The 20,620-nt window shown below is 42.5% G+C and overlaps 1 protein-coding gene across 1 annotated transcript in view; it reads right to left on the bottom strand.

Annotated features, from left to right (window-relative positions):
• LOC138262462 (ATP-dependent translocase ABCB1-like) overlaps positions 1–20,620 on the bottom strand; it is a 571,226-nt gene that overhangs the window by 9,017 nt on the left and 541,589 nt on the right. The window contains exon 23 of the mRNA XM_069212358.1: positions 1,790–1,996. Coding sequence (XP_069068459.1) covers positions 1,790–1,996 — 207 coding nt within the window. The remainder of the gene's footprint in view (positions 1–1,789; positions 1,997–20,620) is intronic.

Consider the following 20,620-nt stretch of genomic DNA (forward strand, 5'->3'; position numbering starts at 1 on the left):
GGGGAACAAAGAATAACACAACAAGTGTTATTGCCCCTTGTCTTTTTCTACATTTTTTCCTTCCAAATGGAAGACAGTGTAAAAAAAGACATCTATTTGAGAAATGGCCTGTAATTCACATGCCAGTATGGGCACCCCGGAATTCAGAGATGTGGAAATAACCACTGCTTCTCAACACCTTATCTGTTGCCCATTTTGGAAATACAAAGATTTTCTTGATACCTATTTTCCACTCTTTATATTTCAGCAAATGAATTGCTGTAGACCTGGTATAGAATGAAAAACCATTGCAAGGTGCACCTCATTTATTGGCTCTGGGTACCTAGGGATCTTGTGGAACCTACAAGCCCAATATATCCTCGCAACCGGAAGAGTCCAGCACACGTAACGGTATATTGCTTTAAAAAATCTGACATTGCAGGAAAAAGTTACAGAGTAAAACGTGGAGAAAAATTGCTGTTTTTTTTAGCTCACTTTCCATTTTTTAATTTCAGCTGTTATTTTCAGTAGGAAATGACCCCTTGCTGAATTCAGAATTTTGTCTACCTTTCAGAAATGTTTAGCTTTCGGGATTCAGCATTGGTTTCACACCCATTCCTGTCACTAACTGGAAGGAGGCCGAAAGCAACAAAAATAGTAAAAATGGGGTATGTCCCAGTGAAATGCTAAAATTGTGTTGAAAACTGTGGTTTTCCGATTCAAGTCTGCCCGTTTCTGAAAGGTGGGAAGATGGTGATTTTAGCACCAGAAACCCTTTGCTGATGACATTTTCAGGGAAAAAACCACAAGCCTTCTTTGGCAGCCCTTTTTTCCCATTTTTTTGAAAAAAACTAAATTTTCACTGTATTTTGGCTACTTTCTTGGTCTCCTCCAGGGGAAACCACAAACTCTGGGTACCACTAGAATCCCTAGGATGTTGGAAAAAAAGGACGCAAATTTGGCGTGGATAGCTTATGTGGACAAAAAGTTATGAAGGCCTAAGTGCGAACTACCCCAAATAGCCAAAAAAGGGCTCAGAACTGGGGGGGGGAAGGCCCAGCAGCTAAAGGGTTAATAAGCATAAATATATCAGAAATGGCTGTCAGGAAGCACGTATCATGCCAAACAAACCATGCTCAGTAGGACAAGGAGTAGGCATTTAGGACGTGTACAAACATAAAGGAAAATGTTGACCATCTTCTGAAGGATGATAAATGTGTTTGCATGACACATTAAAGGTGTTTTAAGAAAATCACTGTAACTCTTCTCTAGGATTAAGTTATGTAATTCCTGCCTTACAAAGGTACATATTGTTAGAACACAGGACTATTGTGGGATAGTCACAATGTTAAGGTGATTTACATTTGTAACATGTTGGAAGATACTTACTAGTTTGCGGTATTACTGAAGATTAGATGAGAATCTTCCTATGAGTAACCAAAAGTCCTTCAAGCTTGTAGTGGTAAATTTATATGAGCCCAAAACTAAATGACAGGTTAGGTAGCCTAATAACCTCATCCTACCATTTTAGCTAAGGTGCTTATAAAATCAAAAGTGCATATTTATTTATAAAATTAAACCATTGATTTTAAAAGTCCTAAGACGTCCATGCAATGGCAGTATATGCTGAAATATCACATTGAGGATCCAAAATGTTCAAAATCATCACCTTTTCTACATAACAAAATGGAAAATCATGCAGTAACTTGTATGCTGGTTAGTTCTTGTTCATTTTACTAAACATATAATGCATAGAAAAATATTTTTCTTTTTTTGTAACAAGCAGATTTTTATAATAAATTAAATTTACCTCAGGAAGAGTTTCAATGAAACTATGAATATTTGCTGCTTTGGCTGCTTCTTCAATTTCCTCCTGACTGACATTTCTGCTGTTGTCTCCATATTGGATATTTTCAGCAATGCTGCAGTCAAATAGAACAGGCTCTTGAGACACAATACCTAACTGCGATCTGAACCACTGCAAGTTCAATGATCTTGTGTCAATACCATCAGCAAACTGGATTGGGAAAAAAGCAAAATGTTCCTTTAAAACTCAGCTATTTTCAACCAGTCCAATCAATACTTAAATTATATGGCTCTAAACAGCAAGGTAGAAATATTTACCCTGGTACTTTGTATAAACACACAGTTAAAGTAAGAAAGTGAAGAAAGTTACCTTTTAACAGTGTTAATTTAGCTATAGAAAATACATTTCAAGGTTTCACTACTTATTCATAACATGAGGTCCAGTTGGCTTTGGAAAATTGATTTGTTTGCTGCATTCATACATTTGCAGCAACTTCCTAGCTTCCAGTTCACAAATATATCCAGTTGTACTCCAATAATACAGTCATCCTTGCAGTAAATATTTACTAACTCTGACGTGGCAAGTGTGGGGGTAAATGGGTGCATTTAATGCATCAGTGCATTAGCTACTGCTTTTGTCTGCATGAGAAAAGCATATTTCTTGATGGAGAACTTTCTGCTCTATATACCCAAAACATATTTGGGGCTGGTGGTGAGGAATCTCAATGAAGATGAATGAGAACAGATGGGGGCTTCAGAGCCCCATTTACACACTTAAAACAAATTTGATACTCTCCTTGGCAGGGGTAATTCGGTCAATGTTTTCAGGATAAGAAGTTATTTGCAAAATGGAGATGACGCATGCTGATTTGTCAGTGTTCACTATCTTTTGCAGATGTCCTCCAGCTGGAATGCCCACAATCCAACAGTGTTAAAAGATATTATTTATAATAAATAAAATTAAACAACAATTGCAGAAAATCAATTCACAAGAGAATAGTCATGCTTTGTTAATCACAAAATGGAATTTACACTTGTAAACTTAGATACTTGCATGCATATTTTTTGCTTAGATATACAAATAACTTTTATAACTTGGCCCATCTTCTCTAAATGATTTGTTTTTTCTACAAGTTATCTCTAGAAGGGAACATAAAACCTATGGGATATTAAGTGATTTAGAATGAGCACACCTTACACATGAAAACAAGATTTAATATGTATAGTGATATTTTTGTAAGATGAAAGTAAACATATGTCAGACACTTCTATTTTTCATTTATTCTAAAGGGTAAAATAGCCTCCAGCAAGGATGATCAGTTTTGAGCTCTCATGTGCCCATGATTATTCTAGATGGTCAAACACTGAATTCTTCTAGGAACCCTGCCATATATGATGTCTCATATCAGGATAATCAACAGGTACTTGCTGAGGTTTACCTCCTGTCCCCAAAATGTTCCCGTCTTCTTAGTACTGAATTGACACAGCCGAGGGTTGCTTGGGTATTCAACATGGGCTCTACCCAGGAGAACAGGAATGTGAGAACTGCAGCCCTGTACCTTATTTGCATCGCTGGTGTCTACAGAGAGTCTCTTTAAAGCATTGATAAAACAGGGCCAGTAAGGGCATACAGGAGAGGTCACTGCATGTCTATACATCAGAGATAGCCAGGTTTAGACTCATGTCATGCTCAACAGAAAAAGGGCCAGGCTTGGAATTGGCCATACTGTTGCTGTTCTGACCCTGCAAGATAGCCTGTTCATTGAAGATTATATAACTTGCACAGGTCCTGAGCAGTGCTCCTGGTCCTCTTGACTCCAGTCAGTTTTGCAGTGCAGGCTGGACCGATGCACAAGCCTAGATTTCCATCAAAAGCTCTCACTGAATCCTTATGTGAGGAGTGTCCCCGCAGAAGACCCAGGTTCCTGGGATCAGACTCATGGTGGCAAACACATTCACTTTCATCTGTAAGAAATCCCTATGGAAACACAATGCCAGATCAACAAATGATAATTGCTGTTCCTTTGCTGAACTTGGTTTTGTTGGATTTTAGGATTTTTGCACTTAATTCAATGTTTGCACTTTCCCTTCTAAACATTCTAAAATTGGCTTACACATGATTGACACACTTCATTTACTTATGGGTTCCTAGTATATGGTACTACATGTAGCAAGGGCTTGAAAACAAAATGCTGCTAGTGGCTACAACACTCATTGTGCCACCATCTAAAGTAGCTCTGTTAAGCATGTCTTGGTCTTTCCACTCCAGCCTGTAGTGCTGTTTTAAAAGGCCTGGACTATGCATCCTTTTTCATACCCAAAGTCACTCCTAAGGTAGGCACTAAAGGCTCATACAGCAGAGTGCATTGTTTAAAAAAAATAAGAATGTATACTGTAGTTTTACAGTCATTGACAATGAAAAACTCACAAAGGCATTTTCACTGTAGCAAGGCTATCTCTCCAATAGAATAATAATGAGTTACCTTATTACACTTAATAAGTGAAAGCACCACTTTGGGAACCAACAGAGAAATACTTTTTCAAGTTCTTTGAATTGTATTTTAAAATACTCGTTAAAGGTAAAGCCGGGTTTTGAGTTACTACTTTGAAAATACCACTTTCAGACATTCAGGGCATCAAGAAAAAGGTGATAGGTGGAATGGCTAAATTAATCTCAGCCACTGGCAAACACTTGGGCCGAATCACAATTTATTGTTTTTCACCTATCATGCCACCAGAGATTGAACTCAGCTATATGCAAATAAGTCTTGATCCTGCTCCAGTGGGAATAGTCCAGTCCAGACTGCCAGGACAGGTCCTCCCTGAATTGGAACAAAAGCAAGGACTGTTTTTGCCCCCAGTAGGCCTGCGGCCGGCATAAGAGGGGAGGTGGGAGGGTGGAAGTGGCAGCTGGGAGGAGGGAGGGAAACCTCCAATGGGAGTGCGGGGGTGGGGGCAGCAGGAGTCAGGAGCGGGAAGAGCTCCGAGGAGGAGGGAGGGGGCGGGGCCTTCTGGGAGAGGAGAAGCCAAGAAGCCCAAACAAGCCCAAACAAGCCCAGACGAGCCCAGACAAGCCCAAGCAAGCCCAAACAAGCCCACAACAATGGCAACACTTACCGGAGCAGAGGTGAGGAGGAAGCGACCTGCCTACAAGTTTATTGCAGGCAGCTCAGGTGGTTTATTGAGTATTCCATTCAGACTAGCTGACAATAGGGCCCTGGGTGTGGGGCTGGGTGTTCCTTTCCTGAGCAGGATGTCCTTAAGCATTATACTCAGTGCCCACCTCTTTTTCTTTTCTGGGTTTTAAGAGGGGGGCTGCCTGCCACTAACAATTGCAGCTCCCACCTAGATCCATTTGTCTCTCTAGATAGATTGAAGTCAAACCCAGGGCAAGGGGAAGATATAAACTGAAATATTTTGTTTGTAGACCAGAGATTGCTCCCCCACACACACAAAGGTTACCACTGGCTATAAGAATGGCACCCTCATGACCTCTTATCAGAACACTCCTTGATCTGCGAAAGGTTCAGAAATAGGTCTGCCCCACTATCTAAAGAAGGAAAACTGGACCTGCTTGCCATAAACACAGGACCCAAAGAAGTGACTCAAATAGAAAGATGATTGACTTCCTTTCAGAGCTATAGGGACACAACACGCTTCCAGAGGCCTTCCCTGAAACAGCCCAGCTAGATCTGCCTGAGCCCTGCTTCTGTCCTCTGCTGGAGTGAGTTCTGATCCCCAAGAGGTGATTCCCATGTTCTGAGCCCTGGGCTAGCATTAGAGAGTACTCTTGCTCCTTCAAACTAAGCTCTGGACTTTTCGGGATCTTCACAACTGCAAGCAGGCTCCTTGTGTCAGCAACTGTCACCGTGCCTCCTGCTCCAATGTGAAGTTCCAACAGCGACCTGCTCTTCAGACTAAAAAGTGACTGACCAAATCTCCTGCCAACATAAAGCTCTACTGAAGTCCTGCTCCTCAGTCTGACAACAATCTCCTTGTGGAACTCCAGCAGAGGCTCCTCTTGGGAACCAGTACTTTTTGAAGGTAAACTCTTCATCTAGCTCAATTTGGTTCCTTTATCTGACCCACATTCTATTGTGGTCAGTCTGAACTTGTGACTTTCACCAAATTCACGACCAGCTACCAGCAAGTTACGCCTTGTGCAGTTCTGCCTACTGAAGTTTTGTTGATTTTGTGCTATTTTATTTATTAAATTATACTCTATTTTAGGTTTGGGATGTTTATTGTGTTGTGTTTTAACTAATGCCTGTTTGAGTGGTGCTGCAATACTTTAAACATTGTCTGTTAGTTATGCCTGATTGCTTTTTGCGCCAAGCTACCAGAGGGTTAAGCATTTGTTTATTTAATAACTTTTTAGTTAACCCTGACAATGACAGTGGCCATTATTTCAATGGGGCTCTCACCCACTCAACAGATAACCCAATTTCTTACAACACTGCAGGGATTGAGGCCAAAAATCATCTTTATAAAGTATACTGTGAGAAATTAGGTTGTTGGTTCACTGGGGTGTTAGCCCTGGTCAAGCAAAAGCCACAATCCCTGTCAGTGTAAAACAGAAAGACCTCTAAATTGACCTGTGCTTATCCCTGTGTACCATGGCACCAAAAGCAGTCAGGCTAAACTTAGGGGCAATAACTAGAGTGTTTATGTAGCACACAAACAGTAATAAAGTGAGAACATGACACAAGAAAAATCCCACACCAATTTATACAAATAAAGTAGATTTGAAAAACTATTTGAGACCAAAATGACAAATATCCAGTCAATCAAACTGGAGTCATGAATTTTTTAAGTTTTTAGTAAAAACTAACACCTAAAATATCAAAGCACCAACTGCATATATCTTTTCACATGAGACTGGGTCATATTAAAAAAATATGGCCTACTGCAATGGAGTGCAGTTTAGATCCAAGAAGTGGATTGGGCCATGTCAGAGCTTACCTTCGGACTTAGAAGAAATTTTCAAGAAAAAGTTCTGAGAAAGTTGAGTTCAGTGGGGCAAGGCTGAAGGTGGTGTCTGAGGAAGAAGCAGTATCATCAGGGGGTTGCTGGACGAAGTCGCTGTAAAGATGTCTACATTTTGAATGGTCCCTTTTATGTAATTTGAAAATCTCCTGGCAGGATGAGGCAGGGGGCTCTAGCTGACAAGAGTTCTGGGAGTCCGGATATCCATTTAGAGAACGATTGTTGAACAGGATTTGCTGGTGCAGAAAAGAATGTAGCGTGAGCTGTGCTAAGTCAGACCAAACCGCAATGTACCTTGGGCAGATAGACAAGCAGGTCTAGAAAGTGAAATGAAGAGTGGGTTTAAGGGCCCTATTTTTAGGATCGAGGCTGCGTCGCATGCGCTTGTTAGAGTCGAGCCTGCGTCGCATGTGTTTGCGCATGCGTTATGCTTGCGAGACGCTTCAGGAATTAGAAAAGGGCTCGGAGCCCCGTTGACGTCACACCAGTTGTCTTTCCTTGGTTGGCTTGCCTGTTAAAATCTGCTCGCTTTCATTAGTTGAAGGCACACATATGTCATGCCTTTTTGGGTGGATAGCCCTCCTCCAGCACAGCGACCAAGTACTGGAAACATGCAAGGCTCGCTGTTTCCCCTCAGGTTTGTTGACTACTTTTTATCTTTTGTTTGTAGCACGAACTCGCTTGGCAGAAGTCGAGCGCTTTGCATAACATTGACTATAACACTTGTACTTATTCAAGTGTACACAGCATCTGAAAAATATGTCACTTTCTCCCCGGGACCCGGCTAGCCCTCACTGTCTTCAATGTGTAGCTCTCAATCAACTTGAACCCTTCTGTCTTCCTGAGCTCCTTTGTGTTCATTTTACTCTAACAGGGCTTCTCTGCAGCCCCCCCGTCCTCTTCACCATGCTTCAGTCCTCGATGTTCATCTGTTCTCCGTGATCTACTTTCCATCCCCAGGTTCTCAGCTGCCCTCTTTTCGTTGTCCACTTGTTCTCTGGGTTGATCTCTCTGACAACTCTCCCTCCCCATATCGGCTGCCACTGTTCATGGGCGAGTTAAGGCTGATCTCTCTCGCCGAAGGCTCCATGCTGTCATCCTATGCACCTAAAACACTGGTTCCCCTCCACATGCAACAGAGAATGTTATGTGCTCCCTGGTCACCAGCACAAACTTGTATCCCCCAAGACTGTCCCCACCCTCCGACCTCAGCCCCCATAAGGCACCCTCCGGTAAATCAGGATAATGATGTTTAGTGTTCTCAAGGTTGAGTACGCCTCCCTGAACCTGCAGCTGTCATACTCGTTCCTCTTAAATCACGCACTTGCAAGGTAGTGTGGGCTCTCTGTGCCCAAGCACTCCCCTCTGTTCTTGAATCAGTCATAGATAATGCCCGGGGGCGTCTCCCCTCTGCAATCATTGAGCCACACGTTTTCACTACTAAACGCTTCACCGGCTAATCGTCCTGCCTCAGAAGTACTGCCTGTTGCAGGCCTTAGCAGAGGGGGCTGTTCAAGGAGGTAACATACCCCCCAATCCTCCATTCCAAGCCTGTGCCATGGGACACGTTATTCCTGGACGCTTTCACAACCCGATTAAATTGGGCATCCTGTATATAATGGTACTCGATCTACCGACTTGGGAAGGTTGGACGGCTGATTTGCCCATGCCAGGGTTTGAACTCGAGTCGGCTGAAGAGAATACTGGTGTGCAGTTGTCAGGTCTACTCCCCCTGCACCCTCCCCCTCCAAAACATGTTACTCGCATTGTTGTGTGTGAGGGTGGAGGTTCCAACGGGTTTGTTTTCTCCCTCTCACATTTCACATTCAAGAAGGGTTGGGGCGAAGGGTGTCCAATGGCTCTTCCATGCCAGGGGTGATGCCCCACTCCACCTGTCACTTGGCACTTACAGGTGGGGTCAGAATCCCACTCCCAGGTTTGTCATGCTTTCGCAGCACTGCACCATGGGAATCAGCACTGCTTATTCTTCGGTGACCATGGACTGCGAGCCACCATCCATGACGTGTCCATTTAAATCTGAGTCGGGGATGGGGCGCAACCTCAAACGTGCAGCATTCAGCAAGGTGCGCAAACCAATGGATGCCAAGCACACGAGCAAGCCTTAGCTAAGCCAGTCGCTCTGGCCTTTTTGTAGCAAAAAGCTTTTTCTAAGCGCCAGTAAGACACAAATAAAGGCCTTGACAAAGTTGGAGGTTTCCCTGCAGGAATACGGAGTGGGCAGTGCATGAAGTCTCTGCCTCTCAGGCAAGGAGAAGTGATGAGAGCTTCCCTCACATGGATGATGCGGAGCAGAACAGGCTACGCTGTAATTTTAATATTTCACATTTTTATCAGCTTTTATCGGCGCTAAGCGTTAACCACCTGTACCTGCAAAAAGAGGTTGTGGCACTAAAGTGTATGCTCGGCTACAGTTCTAGAAGCAGCACTGCAAGCTTCCCTCCCACAGAGCAGACCGAGGTGGCAATTGAAGGAGCAGACAGGGGCTTTACGTGGGGAGACACTAAAAGGGGGGGGGCAACGCAACTGAAGGTGTTCTTAAGCGCATAATATAAAGCTTTCTGTTACTGCATCCGGATACATACACAACTACTGACGTACGTCTAAACCTGCCAGGACCATTGGCTTTCTATCATAAACGAGTAACAATGATTTTGTTATGGATAATTAATTACGAGTCAACTGCAGCAGCTCTGTTTTTTCTTTCAATGTGGAAAGAAAAATCCAATTGGGAGTTTACAACTACTAATAACAGCGTGATCCTGCTGTTATTTTCTTTCAATATGGAAAGAAAAATCCAGTTGGGAGTTTACAACTACTAACAGCAGCGTGATCCCGCTGTTTTTTTCTTTCAATTTGGAAAGAAAATCCAGTTGGAAGTTTACAACTGCTAATAGCTGTAACTCGGAGAAATGCGAGACCCTAGTGCATTGTAAATGCTTGTTATACCTGGTGCCTTCATTGAAGTAAGAGAAATTTCTAAAGGTTTTTCTTTAAAGTATTTCCTGACTCTCTGCTCTGGCTGGCTACAGAAAAAGCTCAGAGGTGATACGCAAAAGCCCTTTGTGTAAAATTAAAGTACAGCCTCTTCAGTTGAAGTGGGGCTGTGGCTAGCTCTGCACTCCCATCCTGTGGGCAGATGGCCCATTCTGGCATACTCCTCCCTCTATTGTGTTACTGTCTGGGAGGAATTTACAAAGTCTGACTTCAGTCTTGTTACCTAGGACAGGCTGCAAGCACCAAATGGCAAAGGGCAGGAAAATGACAGCTTTCTAAAATTTGCTCTTTCAAAATTGTAATTTAAAATTTGACTGTACCATCAAAGAGGATTTTTATAGATACAAACCATGAAATGCTATCTGCCCCCAGTCAAATGTCACACCTATTAAAAGTAAGAGGGCATCTCAACGTTATCCTATGGGACAATTAGGGCCCACAATAGTGAAAAACGAATTTGGGAGTTTTTCACTTCCAGGATGTGTAAAACTTGAAAAAACATGTCCAACCTTTTAAGTACATTGCACCTGCACTATGAGCTACCTATGCCCTACCCTAGGGAAGATTTATATGTAATAAAAGTAAAGTTTGATGCTGTGAAAAGGGGCTATATTACCAAGTCAAACTGGCAGTTTAAAATTGCATTCAGGCTGCAATGGAAGGCCCGGGACAGGGTTTAGAGGGCTAACTAAGTAGATGAGACAATCATTGCTACAGGCTCACTACTTACATTTAATTTATAGGCCCTAGGCATATGGTATACCACTCTACATGGGACTTCTAAGTAAATTAAAGATGCCAATGAGGAGTAAGCCAATTTTACCATGTTAAGGGGACAGATCAGAAACACTTTAGCACTGGTTAGCAGTAGTAGAGCACACAGAGTCCTAAAGCCAACAAAAATAAATCAGCAAAATAGGAGGAGTGAATGCAAAGAGTTTGGAGAGCCCTGCAGATAGTACCAAGTCCAACATCAACCAGGTTTAATTCTTTAATCAAGGGGATAGTCTAAACTACCCATCTCGGAAACCATGAGCTCCAAGTCTAACTTTCTCAAATCTCACAGGAAATGATAGTAGGGCAATAGTCTCCTTATACCAACACGTTTCCCAAGACCTGAAGCTGCTCCCTTGGATATAGTAATTGCTATGAGGCTCTAGAAAATAAAATTATGTTTCTATAGGCTAACCGGAAGATAAAAACTAAAGAAAGATTCCCTATACAATATTAACAAGACCAAAGACAGGTTCTCCTTTCACTAGCTTTATAGGAGTCTAGCAGAGCATCTGCACTGAATTCTCACTCTGATTCTCTAGCTCACAAACACTCATGATATAAGCATTCCATGACTCCAGCATGCTGTATTTCTCCCCACTAGATTGCCCCCAGTACTCTAGCTCCATTTTACGTGATGGAACTCAGTGATTCTCTGTCTCTACATGAGTGTTTACAAAAAATAGGTAGGAGCACCCACAAAAATGTTATCATCCTTGTCTATCAAATATAACCTTAAGTAACTTTACATCTAAGGTGATAAAAGACTACTCAGGATCCTTTATCAAGGACCAATGTCATGGCATACAAAAGATTCATTAAAAACAAGCCTCTACCTTTTCTTCTGCAACATATTTGATTGGACCAAAACCCTAAGGAGGAAAGTTAAGGTGTCATTATCCAGGAAAATATCAGATGGAATAAAGCTTACAATTTCCTCCATTGAACATTTCAAAGCTGATTCCACCATCTCCATCTTTATCATTGGCAAATTATAGATTCAGTCTATGGTTTAAGTCTATGAACACCACATTTACCAAATTTAACTGACAATTCGAAGCCCTGCTTTATGCACATGAAGCATATTTATCAAAGGTTTTGTGCCACACCTGCACCATGTCAGGGGGTGCTAGGGTGACCCAAAATCTAATCCAGATATACCAAGCCATGCAAGGCCTCCTAGCATGGCCCTGGGTGACTTTATCAATAGGGAGTAATGCAACGTAGTGCAAATCACTATGTTGCATTACTCTGTCGCTGAGAGAGGCATTCCATGGGTGGAGCAAGGGTGTTCCTATGCTTCCACCTATGGATTTTGGTGCATTCCCATATATACTACTATTAGTAGACCTGGGAATGTGTCAAAATCCTACACCTCCCTAGGTGAGGCGTAACGAGGAGAAATATCTTTGTTTCTCCTTGTTTTCCTCTTTCTATGTCCTGCATTCTGAAGCACACAAAGAAAGGGGCAAATGCCTCAGATTATTGTTTGTGTGAAAGAAGGTACTGCAAAAAAAATCCCTATCTACAAAGCTTGCACCCTTGCACCACTGGGCAAGGGAGCCTGTATTGATGCTAGGCAGTCAAAAGGGCACCAGCACATGGAAAGGACAGGAGTGCTCAGAATGATGTTGTATATGGCAAACTCCTGCCTTTTCATGTAACGCAGTGCAGGAAAATTTGATAAATATGCCCTATAAGTGGCATATCATCACCACCAGCTCTACCTCACCTTATAACCAGATTCACCCTCCACAGCAATCACTTGATCCTCCTTCATCTCCTGCCCAACCTTCCTCTCCACTCAACCCTATTTCTCTCTGGTCATGCAATCCATGCACTTCAGACACCCTAGTGTGAACAACATAGGAGTTATATCATCAACCTGTAGTCTCATGTCTAAAGAGATTGATTCTAAAGCAAGAGCTATTCCTCTACCAATTTCCTCACCGGACTACAATCAACTATATCTTAAGTCACTTGAAATCCGTGTAGTGGGTGTAAAAGCTTAGCCAAACACTAACACATTTTGCCTAATACCTCATGTTTCATTCAAGATGCAATCTATCTCAAATTCATGCTCACAATATGAAGATTCCCTGTTCTCCATTGAACATATTCCTTCCTATACCTAGAGCACACCCCTACCTATCAAAATCGTTCCTGGCTCACTCCACACAGTAACAAAGAGCCACTGTCAATGATGTGCCCTGTAATGCTCAACTGACCATTCCAACCAACTTACAACTCAGGTCAAAACACAGGGACCAAATGCAAGCCCTAAAAACCTCTACTGAGTATCAATCCTCTCACACCCAATATTGAAATATTTAAACGGAATCACCTACTCCACAAATGTAGATAAACCTCACAACACATTCTAGAAATTGCAGATATGATTGTCCCTAAACATTTTGACTGACTGATGGAAACTTGGTTAACAAGATAATTTGAACTAGTCCTGGACTTACTCATCCCTCTGACCCTAAGATATTTTTTCTGGGCCAGAAAGAAGAATTTGGTGGTGATGCAGCTGTCATTCACATATGCTCCATCGAAGGTAAAAGTATATCAATACATCAACTCTCAACATCCTAATGTTTGTCAGTGAAAGTAAGAATATTATATAGACCCACAATCTCCAACACCATGTATCATCCAAATGGGGTCAATATCCTATTTACTAAAATATAATGGAATTCATAGCAGGGAAAACAACTCTGCTATAACCAACATTTTCCTAGGAGACACTAATCTTAACCTGTGAGAAATCCATGATCCAGGTACATCCAAATTGGCACTATTCCTGCTGGACAATAACCTCACTGAATCTTACTTCTCTCCAACCCATGACAAGAGCTTAGACCTCGACCTTTTAATCATATTCAAAGAACTAATTCTGCCTGAATTCATTGTTCCAATAGACTAGTTAGACCATCACCAAATCCCCTTCTTGCTCTTGAACACCACCAAAGCACTTCCTTAGGTAAATCAACAAAAAAGTTCTGGTCAGAGACTTCATCAAAAAATCCGGATTCAGATCCAGAACAATTTCTACCCTATTTCAAACATCCCCTTCTTGGCTAAAGTTCTACAACATTGTGTTTCAAATTCACAGAAAGAATACATAGAAAAGAAAACCTACTTTATGGCCATCAATCAGGTTTGAGATCCCAATGTAGTACAAAAATAACTGTCCCTGATAAGCTGAATGCTAAGTTACATATCTTAGACAAAGGCAGGGCCGGATTTGAGGCATTGCAACCAATGCAGCCGCACCTGGGGCTGACCTAAATTGGGGGCACTGACTTCAGAGGGGTGCTGTATTTAGCAATACCTTACGAAGCATGCCATTTAAAAGCACCTGCTAAAAAGTCCTTGTGTGTCCACCCTTCAGGAAGCAATTTAAATGTCAAGATAATGCTTGTGATTAATGTTCCTGCTAGAGAGCGACTGCAACAATGCACCACACTTTAACAAACTTGGCTGACTACTGACAACCTACACGACTTCAAATTAACCACTGTAAATCACTTCTGGATGAAGATTGCTAGGCTTGAGCCTGCATAGCAAGCTAAACTTGCATGCACAACTCTTGCTAGAGTTAAGAGCACCCACCATAAAATTAATTGTCTTGCAAAAATCAAGCCTGTTATCTATAAAAGAACATTACAAACCAACAGTACAAGCATTGTGTTAGACTTGGCATCATTGGCATGGCCTCCCCTAACTTTTTATTTCTACTTCCCAGGTTGCTTCTGTGTGCTGGACTCTGTTTTTGCTCATTTTGTTTGCTCTGGACACTTTACCACTGCCGACCAGTGCTAAAGTGTAAGTGTTCCCTATATAAAGAATATGTGTACATTGGCTTATCCATGATTGGCATATTTGATTTACTTGTAAGACCCTAGTAAAGTGCACTAGAATGCCAGGGCCTGTAAATAAAATGCTACTAGTGGGCCTGCAGCACTAGTTGTGCCACCCACATTAGAACCCCTGTAAACATGTCTCAGACCTGCCACTGCAGTGTATTTGAGTTCAGTTTTGAACTGCAAATTTGACTTGGCAAGTGTACTCACTTGCCAGGCCTAAACCTTCCCTTTTCAGTTATGTAAGGCACCCTTAAAGTAGACCCTAGGTAGCCCTATGGGCAGAGTGCAGTGTATGTTAAAGGTGGGACATGTACTTATGTGTTTTACATGGCCTGACAGTGAAATACTGTCAAATTTTGTTTTCACTGTTGCAAGTCCTATCTCTCTCATAGGTTAACATGGGGGAACCTTTAAATATGATTAAAGTGTGGATTCCCTTTGGTAGTAGATAGACATGTGGAGTTTGGGGTCTCTGAACTCACATTTTAAAAATACATCTTTTAGGGAAGTTGCTTTTTAGATTGTTAGCTTGAAAATGCCACTTTTAGAAAGTAGGCATTTTCTTGCTTAAATCATTCTGTGACTCTGCTTGTTTGTGGATTCCCTGTCTCAGTCAGTTTGACAGTTGGGCTGTTTGCACCTTTCCTCTAGACAGTGAAACAAAGGGAGCTGAGGTGGGCCATCTGGGCTGAGCGGAGGGGAGGAGAGGAGTGGTCACTTACACCAGAAAGGGCTATGCCTGCCCTCACACAATGCAGTCTCCAACCCCCTGGTGTGTGTCTGAGGCCTAGCCTGAGCAAGGCAGGATCTTAAAAAAACAACAGAGACTTCTCTTTGAGGTAGGGCTACCTCAAAGGCAGAAAGGGGTATAAGAAGAGCACCCAAAACCTCTGAAAATCAGACTACTTCTGGAACCAAGAGGAGCCTCTGCCAAGGAGAAAAGCTGGAAGCTGGAGGAGGAGTAATGCCCCTTTACCTGTGACTGTGCTTTGCTGGGTTGTCCTGCAGTAGCTGCTTCAACCTGAGAGAGTACAAAGACTGACTTTTGTGCGACTTCCCACTGGTGAAGAATCTCCAAGCGCTAGACCTGACTTTGCCTCCTGTTGTTGAAGTCTCAGGGACCTCAAAGACTTCTCTCTGCCAGCACCTGGGCTTTCTGCTGAGAGTCCTACCTGCCAAGTGGTGCTCTAACCTATCTGTGGGCCCTGGAAAGGTGAAGCTGGTGGAAAAGGATGGAAACCCATACATACACCGCCGTGCGGGGAAACTTTCGGCTGTTATACGATGCACTGCCAGCCTCACAGCTCAAAACGATGCTCCACGTGCATTGTGACTCAGAGATCGATTCTACGCAGCTGGAGAAATGACACGCAACACCTGTAGCGGCTGCTGTTAACAACGCAAGCCCCACGCAGCGTGATTTCTTGACACCATGCGATCGGATGTCAACGCAACATCGCTGGGTGTGTAAAATCAATGCAAAGCCTGCCTGGAACCAAGGTGCCCGTCCGGACTGATGCATTGCTGTCTTGCAGGAGAGAAGAAATGATACACGCCAATCCGACCAGAGGAGGAATGACGCACGCTCTCAATTGCAATTCAGAAATCGACGTATTGCTGGCCTTCTCCGACACACACTCGCCCATGCGCCTTTATTTTGATGCTACCCCGGTACGTTTGTGCGCTAACAGCATTCTCACTGTTTTCTAAAGGATTTAAGACTCTTTCAATTTTTATATCATAACTTGACTTGTGTATGTTGGATTTTTGTCATTTTGGACTTGTTTTGTTTAGATAAATACTATCTATTTTTCTAAACCTGTGTTGTGTCATTTTGTAGTCCTTTGGCTGAGTTACTGTGTGTGTTGGTACAAATACTTTACACATTGCTTCTGAATTTAAGCCTGCCTGCTCATGCTAAGCTACCCAGGGGGTGAGTAGGGGTTAACTGAGGGTGATTCTCCTTCACCCTGACTGGAGTGAGGGTTCCTTGCTTGAACGGGGGTAACCTGACTGCCAACCAAAGACCCCATTTCTAACATATTTCTACTCTCAAAAAGAAACTACAGAAATGTTCTGCCACAGGGATTCCCAAAACATAACTCCTTGTAGGGCTGCCTATAATGCTGCAGAGTGACTCATACCAGTTGCAAAAGGTCACCCTATTATGGATCCAGTTGATGGAAGATGAAGCTGGCCTGAATTCTTCACTAGACCTTACCTGTTTTAGCATTCTATTTATCACAGACTCTCATTTTATCTGGAAATGAAGCACCAGAACCAATCTTTTTTTTGGGAGTACCCTAAAAGTTTGGAACTCCATTCTTTCTACCTGAAAAACTATTGCAGCAGATGGTACCTTGTGGAAGAACTCAAAGTGCTGCTCATTCAAAGGCACCTGCAGATACAACAATAAAATATCCAAAGGAACCCCCAGAGGGATGGAATATGTAGCATATGTTACCTAATTTGTTTCCCTACTTCATGTGCATCTGCACTACTATATTCACCCTAGCTCCTCAATCACATAAAATTTCCATAACTACAGTATGAAGACCTCCTCTTTCTGTGAACTACCCCACACCAAGAACTGTGCATTCACTGCTTGCATAGTTTTTTGATAATTTTTATATACTGCCTCATTTGTTTTTAAGTTTTGTATATGATCTCTCTATTGCCTTTTGATTACATCACTCTTCGCTTTATGAAGCGCTGCGCTACCCGATAGTAGTGCCAGGCGAAACTTGCATAGGTCTGTCTGCAGAATTCCCTAGAGCTACAGGAAAACATCAAGATTCTGTGGAATGCCACAAACTGGTGAAAAATATACAGCTTGCATTGCAATATAGTACTAGTAGCACCAGTTGGACTGAAAAGCAGCGCAAATGGCACCATGAGTTGCTCAAGAGCACCTGTCTACTCAAGATGGTTTTGCTGTCACTCTAGTAGAAAATCTATTGAACGGCTGCCATCTGACTGCAATCACTATTGAACGACGGCCAACACCTGCATTAGAAAATTACAATAGGGGATGACAAATCTTGCTCGTGGTCACCAGCTCGCACATTCTGAAGCTGTGCAGAAAAAGTTAGCCATGCAGCGATCGACAAAATTTGGCTAGAACTCTGCTTTCATGAGTAACGCGAAGTGGCCAAAATTCCACCAATTCTGCAGGCGGAACAGAATATTTCACATCCCCCCTATTCAATAGGTGTGGTTAGTGCAATGTAAATTGCACATAAATAAAATTGTATGGTGTCTTGCCCTAATGCCCCTGCAGATTTGTCTTATATGTCGATTGTGATTATCATGCCCCTGTGGCACAAATGGCAGGAATTGTGTTTCGGGTGTGCAGGTGATTCAACCTGACATAAAATACAGACAAAAGAGGTGTGCATGTTTTTGTAAGATGTGGCATGCATATATGAAAATAATCTTTCACTGTGACTATAAACAAGGTAATAACAAAATACACTTAAAAGGGTTCCATTCATGCAAGGCTTGACATGTAATATTGCTATTAGTTTTCTTAGTTTATTATTTGATCATTTAAATAGTGCACATTCTCTTGATTTCCGTAGAGCTTGAAAGTAAATTACTATAGTTAGATTTCACAAAAGAACCATGTATTTATTGTTTTGCCTAATCTGTAAATGAATAAGAACAATATATCACCAAAACATGAGGGTACTTCAGGATAAACTTAAAAGCATGGATCATGGCAGTAAAAATGATCGATATTTTTAGGTAGTAAACACGATCTGCTATAGTGTCACAAACATCCTAGATTTTTTTCTTCAAATAACCAACATTCTAATGATTTTGTGTGTGGAGGAATGTTTCCCTGGGTCCGAAGTTCAAAGCTTTCTAACATGGTTGAGTATGACATACTTCAGTAAGCAATTACATAAGGAGATAATATGGAGTAAGCCATGAGCAACATGGGTGGATCTGACTTACTCCACTACACAGTTAAATACAGGAGAAAATATGGAGTAAGCCATGTGAAAGACACACATTTGCAGAAAATAATCTTTGCTCAACAGCTCCTTTAAGAGTTGATATGAGAAAAATCAATAGGGCACTTCCACTGGCCATAATCTATTGACACAAGGTAATCTGGGCAGTTGTAGGGTGCCTCTAGAGCTTGGTGTGTCTCTGTAGCTCAGAACAGGAGGTCAGCTTGCTGACCCTTGGAGTCACTTCAGACTGGGATGAAGGGTGGAGATCCAATCCTCCTTCTCAGCAAGCAGGGCAGCAGGTAGCAGAGCAGCAGACTAGCAGGGCAGCAGAGTGACAGTCCTTCTGGAAGCAAGGGAGCACAGAACTCCTTTTATGTAGTATCCACAGCTTCCTATGTCCATTGCTTATACCTGGTGCCTCACTTGAAGTGGAAGAAGATCCTAGAGGTTTCCCTTTTATAGTGCACAGTTTTCCTGTATGCAATCCTTTGTGAGAAGGTATAACACAGCCTATTCAGGTATAAGTGAAACTGTGTCTAACTTTGCAAGTGATGGTCGATCAGAGCACACCTTTTGTGTGTGACTGAATAGGAGGAATACACAAAGTCTAACTTTCAACTACACCCAGGCATATGACTCAGAGACAGACTGACAGCACTAAATAGCTACAGTAGGCAAATGCCAACCTTCTGAAAGTGGTAATTTCAAAATTGTGATCAAAAACCTGAATTCACCATAAAAGAGGATTTTTTATTGCAGTTCCAGAGACACCAAACATTAACTGTTTTCCTGTTCCCATTTGGAAGTTAAAGCTTATTGAATGTAATAAGGTAACTCCACTGTTGTCCTACGGCAGCAATGAAAAAATGAATCTAAGAGGTGTGCACTATCAGGACATGTAAAGCTTAAAAGTATGTGTCCTACTTTTTTCTAAACATTGTACCCTGCCCCCTTACATTTCACATTCAAGAGGGGTTGGGGCGAAGGGTGGCAATGGCTCTTCCATGCCAGGGGTGATGCCCCACTCCACCAGTCACTTGGCACTTACAGGTGGGCTCAGAATCCCACTCCCAGGTTTGTCATGCTTTCGCAGCACTGCACCATGGGAATCAGCACTGCCGAGCTGTCAGTGGGCCTATGTTCTTCTCATGTGCTCTGCCCACTTCCTCCCGCATTCAGGGCAGACTCACACGTCCGGATGTGTCCCTGCTTATTCTTCAGTGACCATGGACTGCGAGCCACCATCCATGACGAGTCCATTTAAATCTGAGTCAGGGATGGGGCGCAACCTCAAACGTGCAGCATTCAGCAAGGTGTGCAAACCAATGGACGCCAAGCACACGAGCAAGCCTTAGCTAAGCCAGTCGCTCTGGCCTTTGTGTAGCAAAAAGCTTTTTCTAAGCGCCAGTAAGACACAAATAAAGGCCTTGACAAAGTTGGAGGTTTCCCTGCAGGAATACGTAGTGGGCAGTGCATGGAGTCTCTGCCTCTCGGGCAAGGAGAAGTGATGAGAGCTTCCCTCACATGGACGATGCGGAGCAGAACAGGCTATGCTGTAATTTTAATATTTCGCATTTTTATCAGCCTTTATCGGCGCTAAGCATTAACCACCTGTACCTGCAAAAAGAGGTTGTGGCACTAAAGTGTATGCTCGGCTACAGTTCTAGAAGCAGCAGTGCAAGCTTCCCTCCCACAGAGCAGACTGAGGTGGCAATTGAAGGAGCAGGCAGGGGCTTAACGTGGGGAGACACTAAAAGGGGTGGGGCCAACGCAACCGAAGGTGTTCTTAAGCGCATAATATAAAGCTTTCTGTTATTGCATCCGGATACATACACAACTACTGACGTACGTCTAAACCTGCCAGGACCATTGGCTTTCTATCATAAACGAGTAACAATGATTTTGTTATGGATAATTCATTACGAGTGAACTGTAGCAGCTCTGTTTTTTTCTTTCAATGTGGAAAGAAAAATCCAGTTGGGAGTTTACAACTACTAATAGCAGCGTGATCCTGCTGTTTTTTTCTTTCAATTTGGAAAGAAAAATCCAGTTGGGAGTTTACAACTACTAATAGCAGCGTGATCCCGCTGTTTTTTTCTTTCAATTTGGAAAGAAAAATCCAGTTGGAAGTTTACAACTGCTAATAGCTGTAACTCGGAGAAATGCGAGACCCTAGTGCATTGTAAATGCTTGTTATACCTGGTGCCTTCTTTGAAGTAAGAGAAA

This window comes from Pleurodeles waltl, chromosome 10, assembly GCF_031143425.1.
Source record: "Pleurodeles waltl isolate 20211129_DDA chromosome 10, aPleWal1.hap1.20221129, whole genome shotgun sequence".
Taxonomy (NCBI): domain Eukaryota; kingdom Metazoa; phylum Chordata; class Amphibia; order Caudata; family Salamandridae; genus Pleurodeles; species Pleurodeles waltl.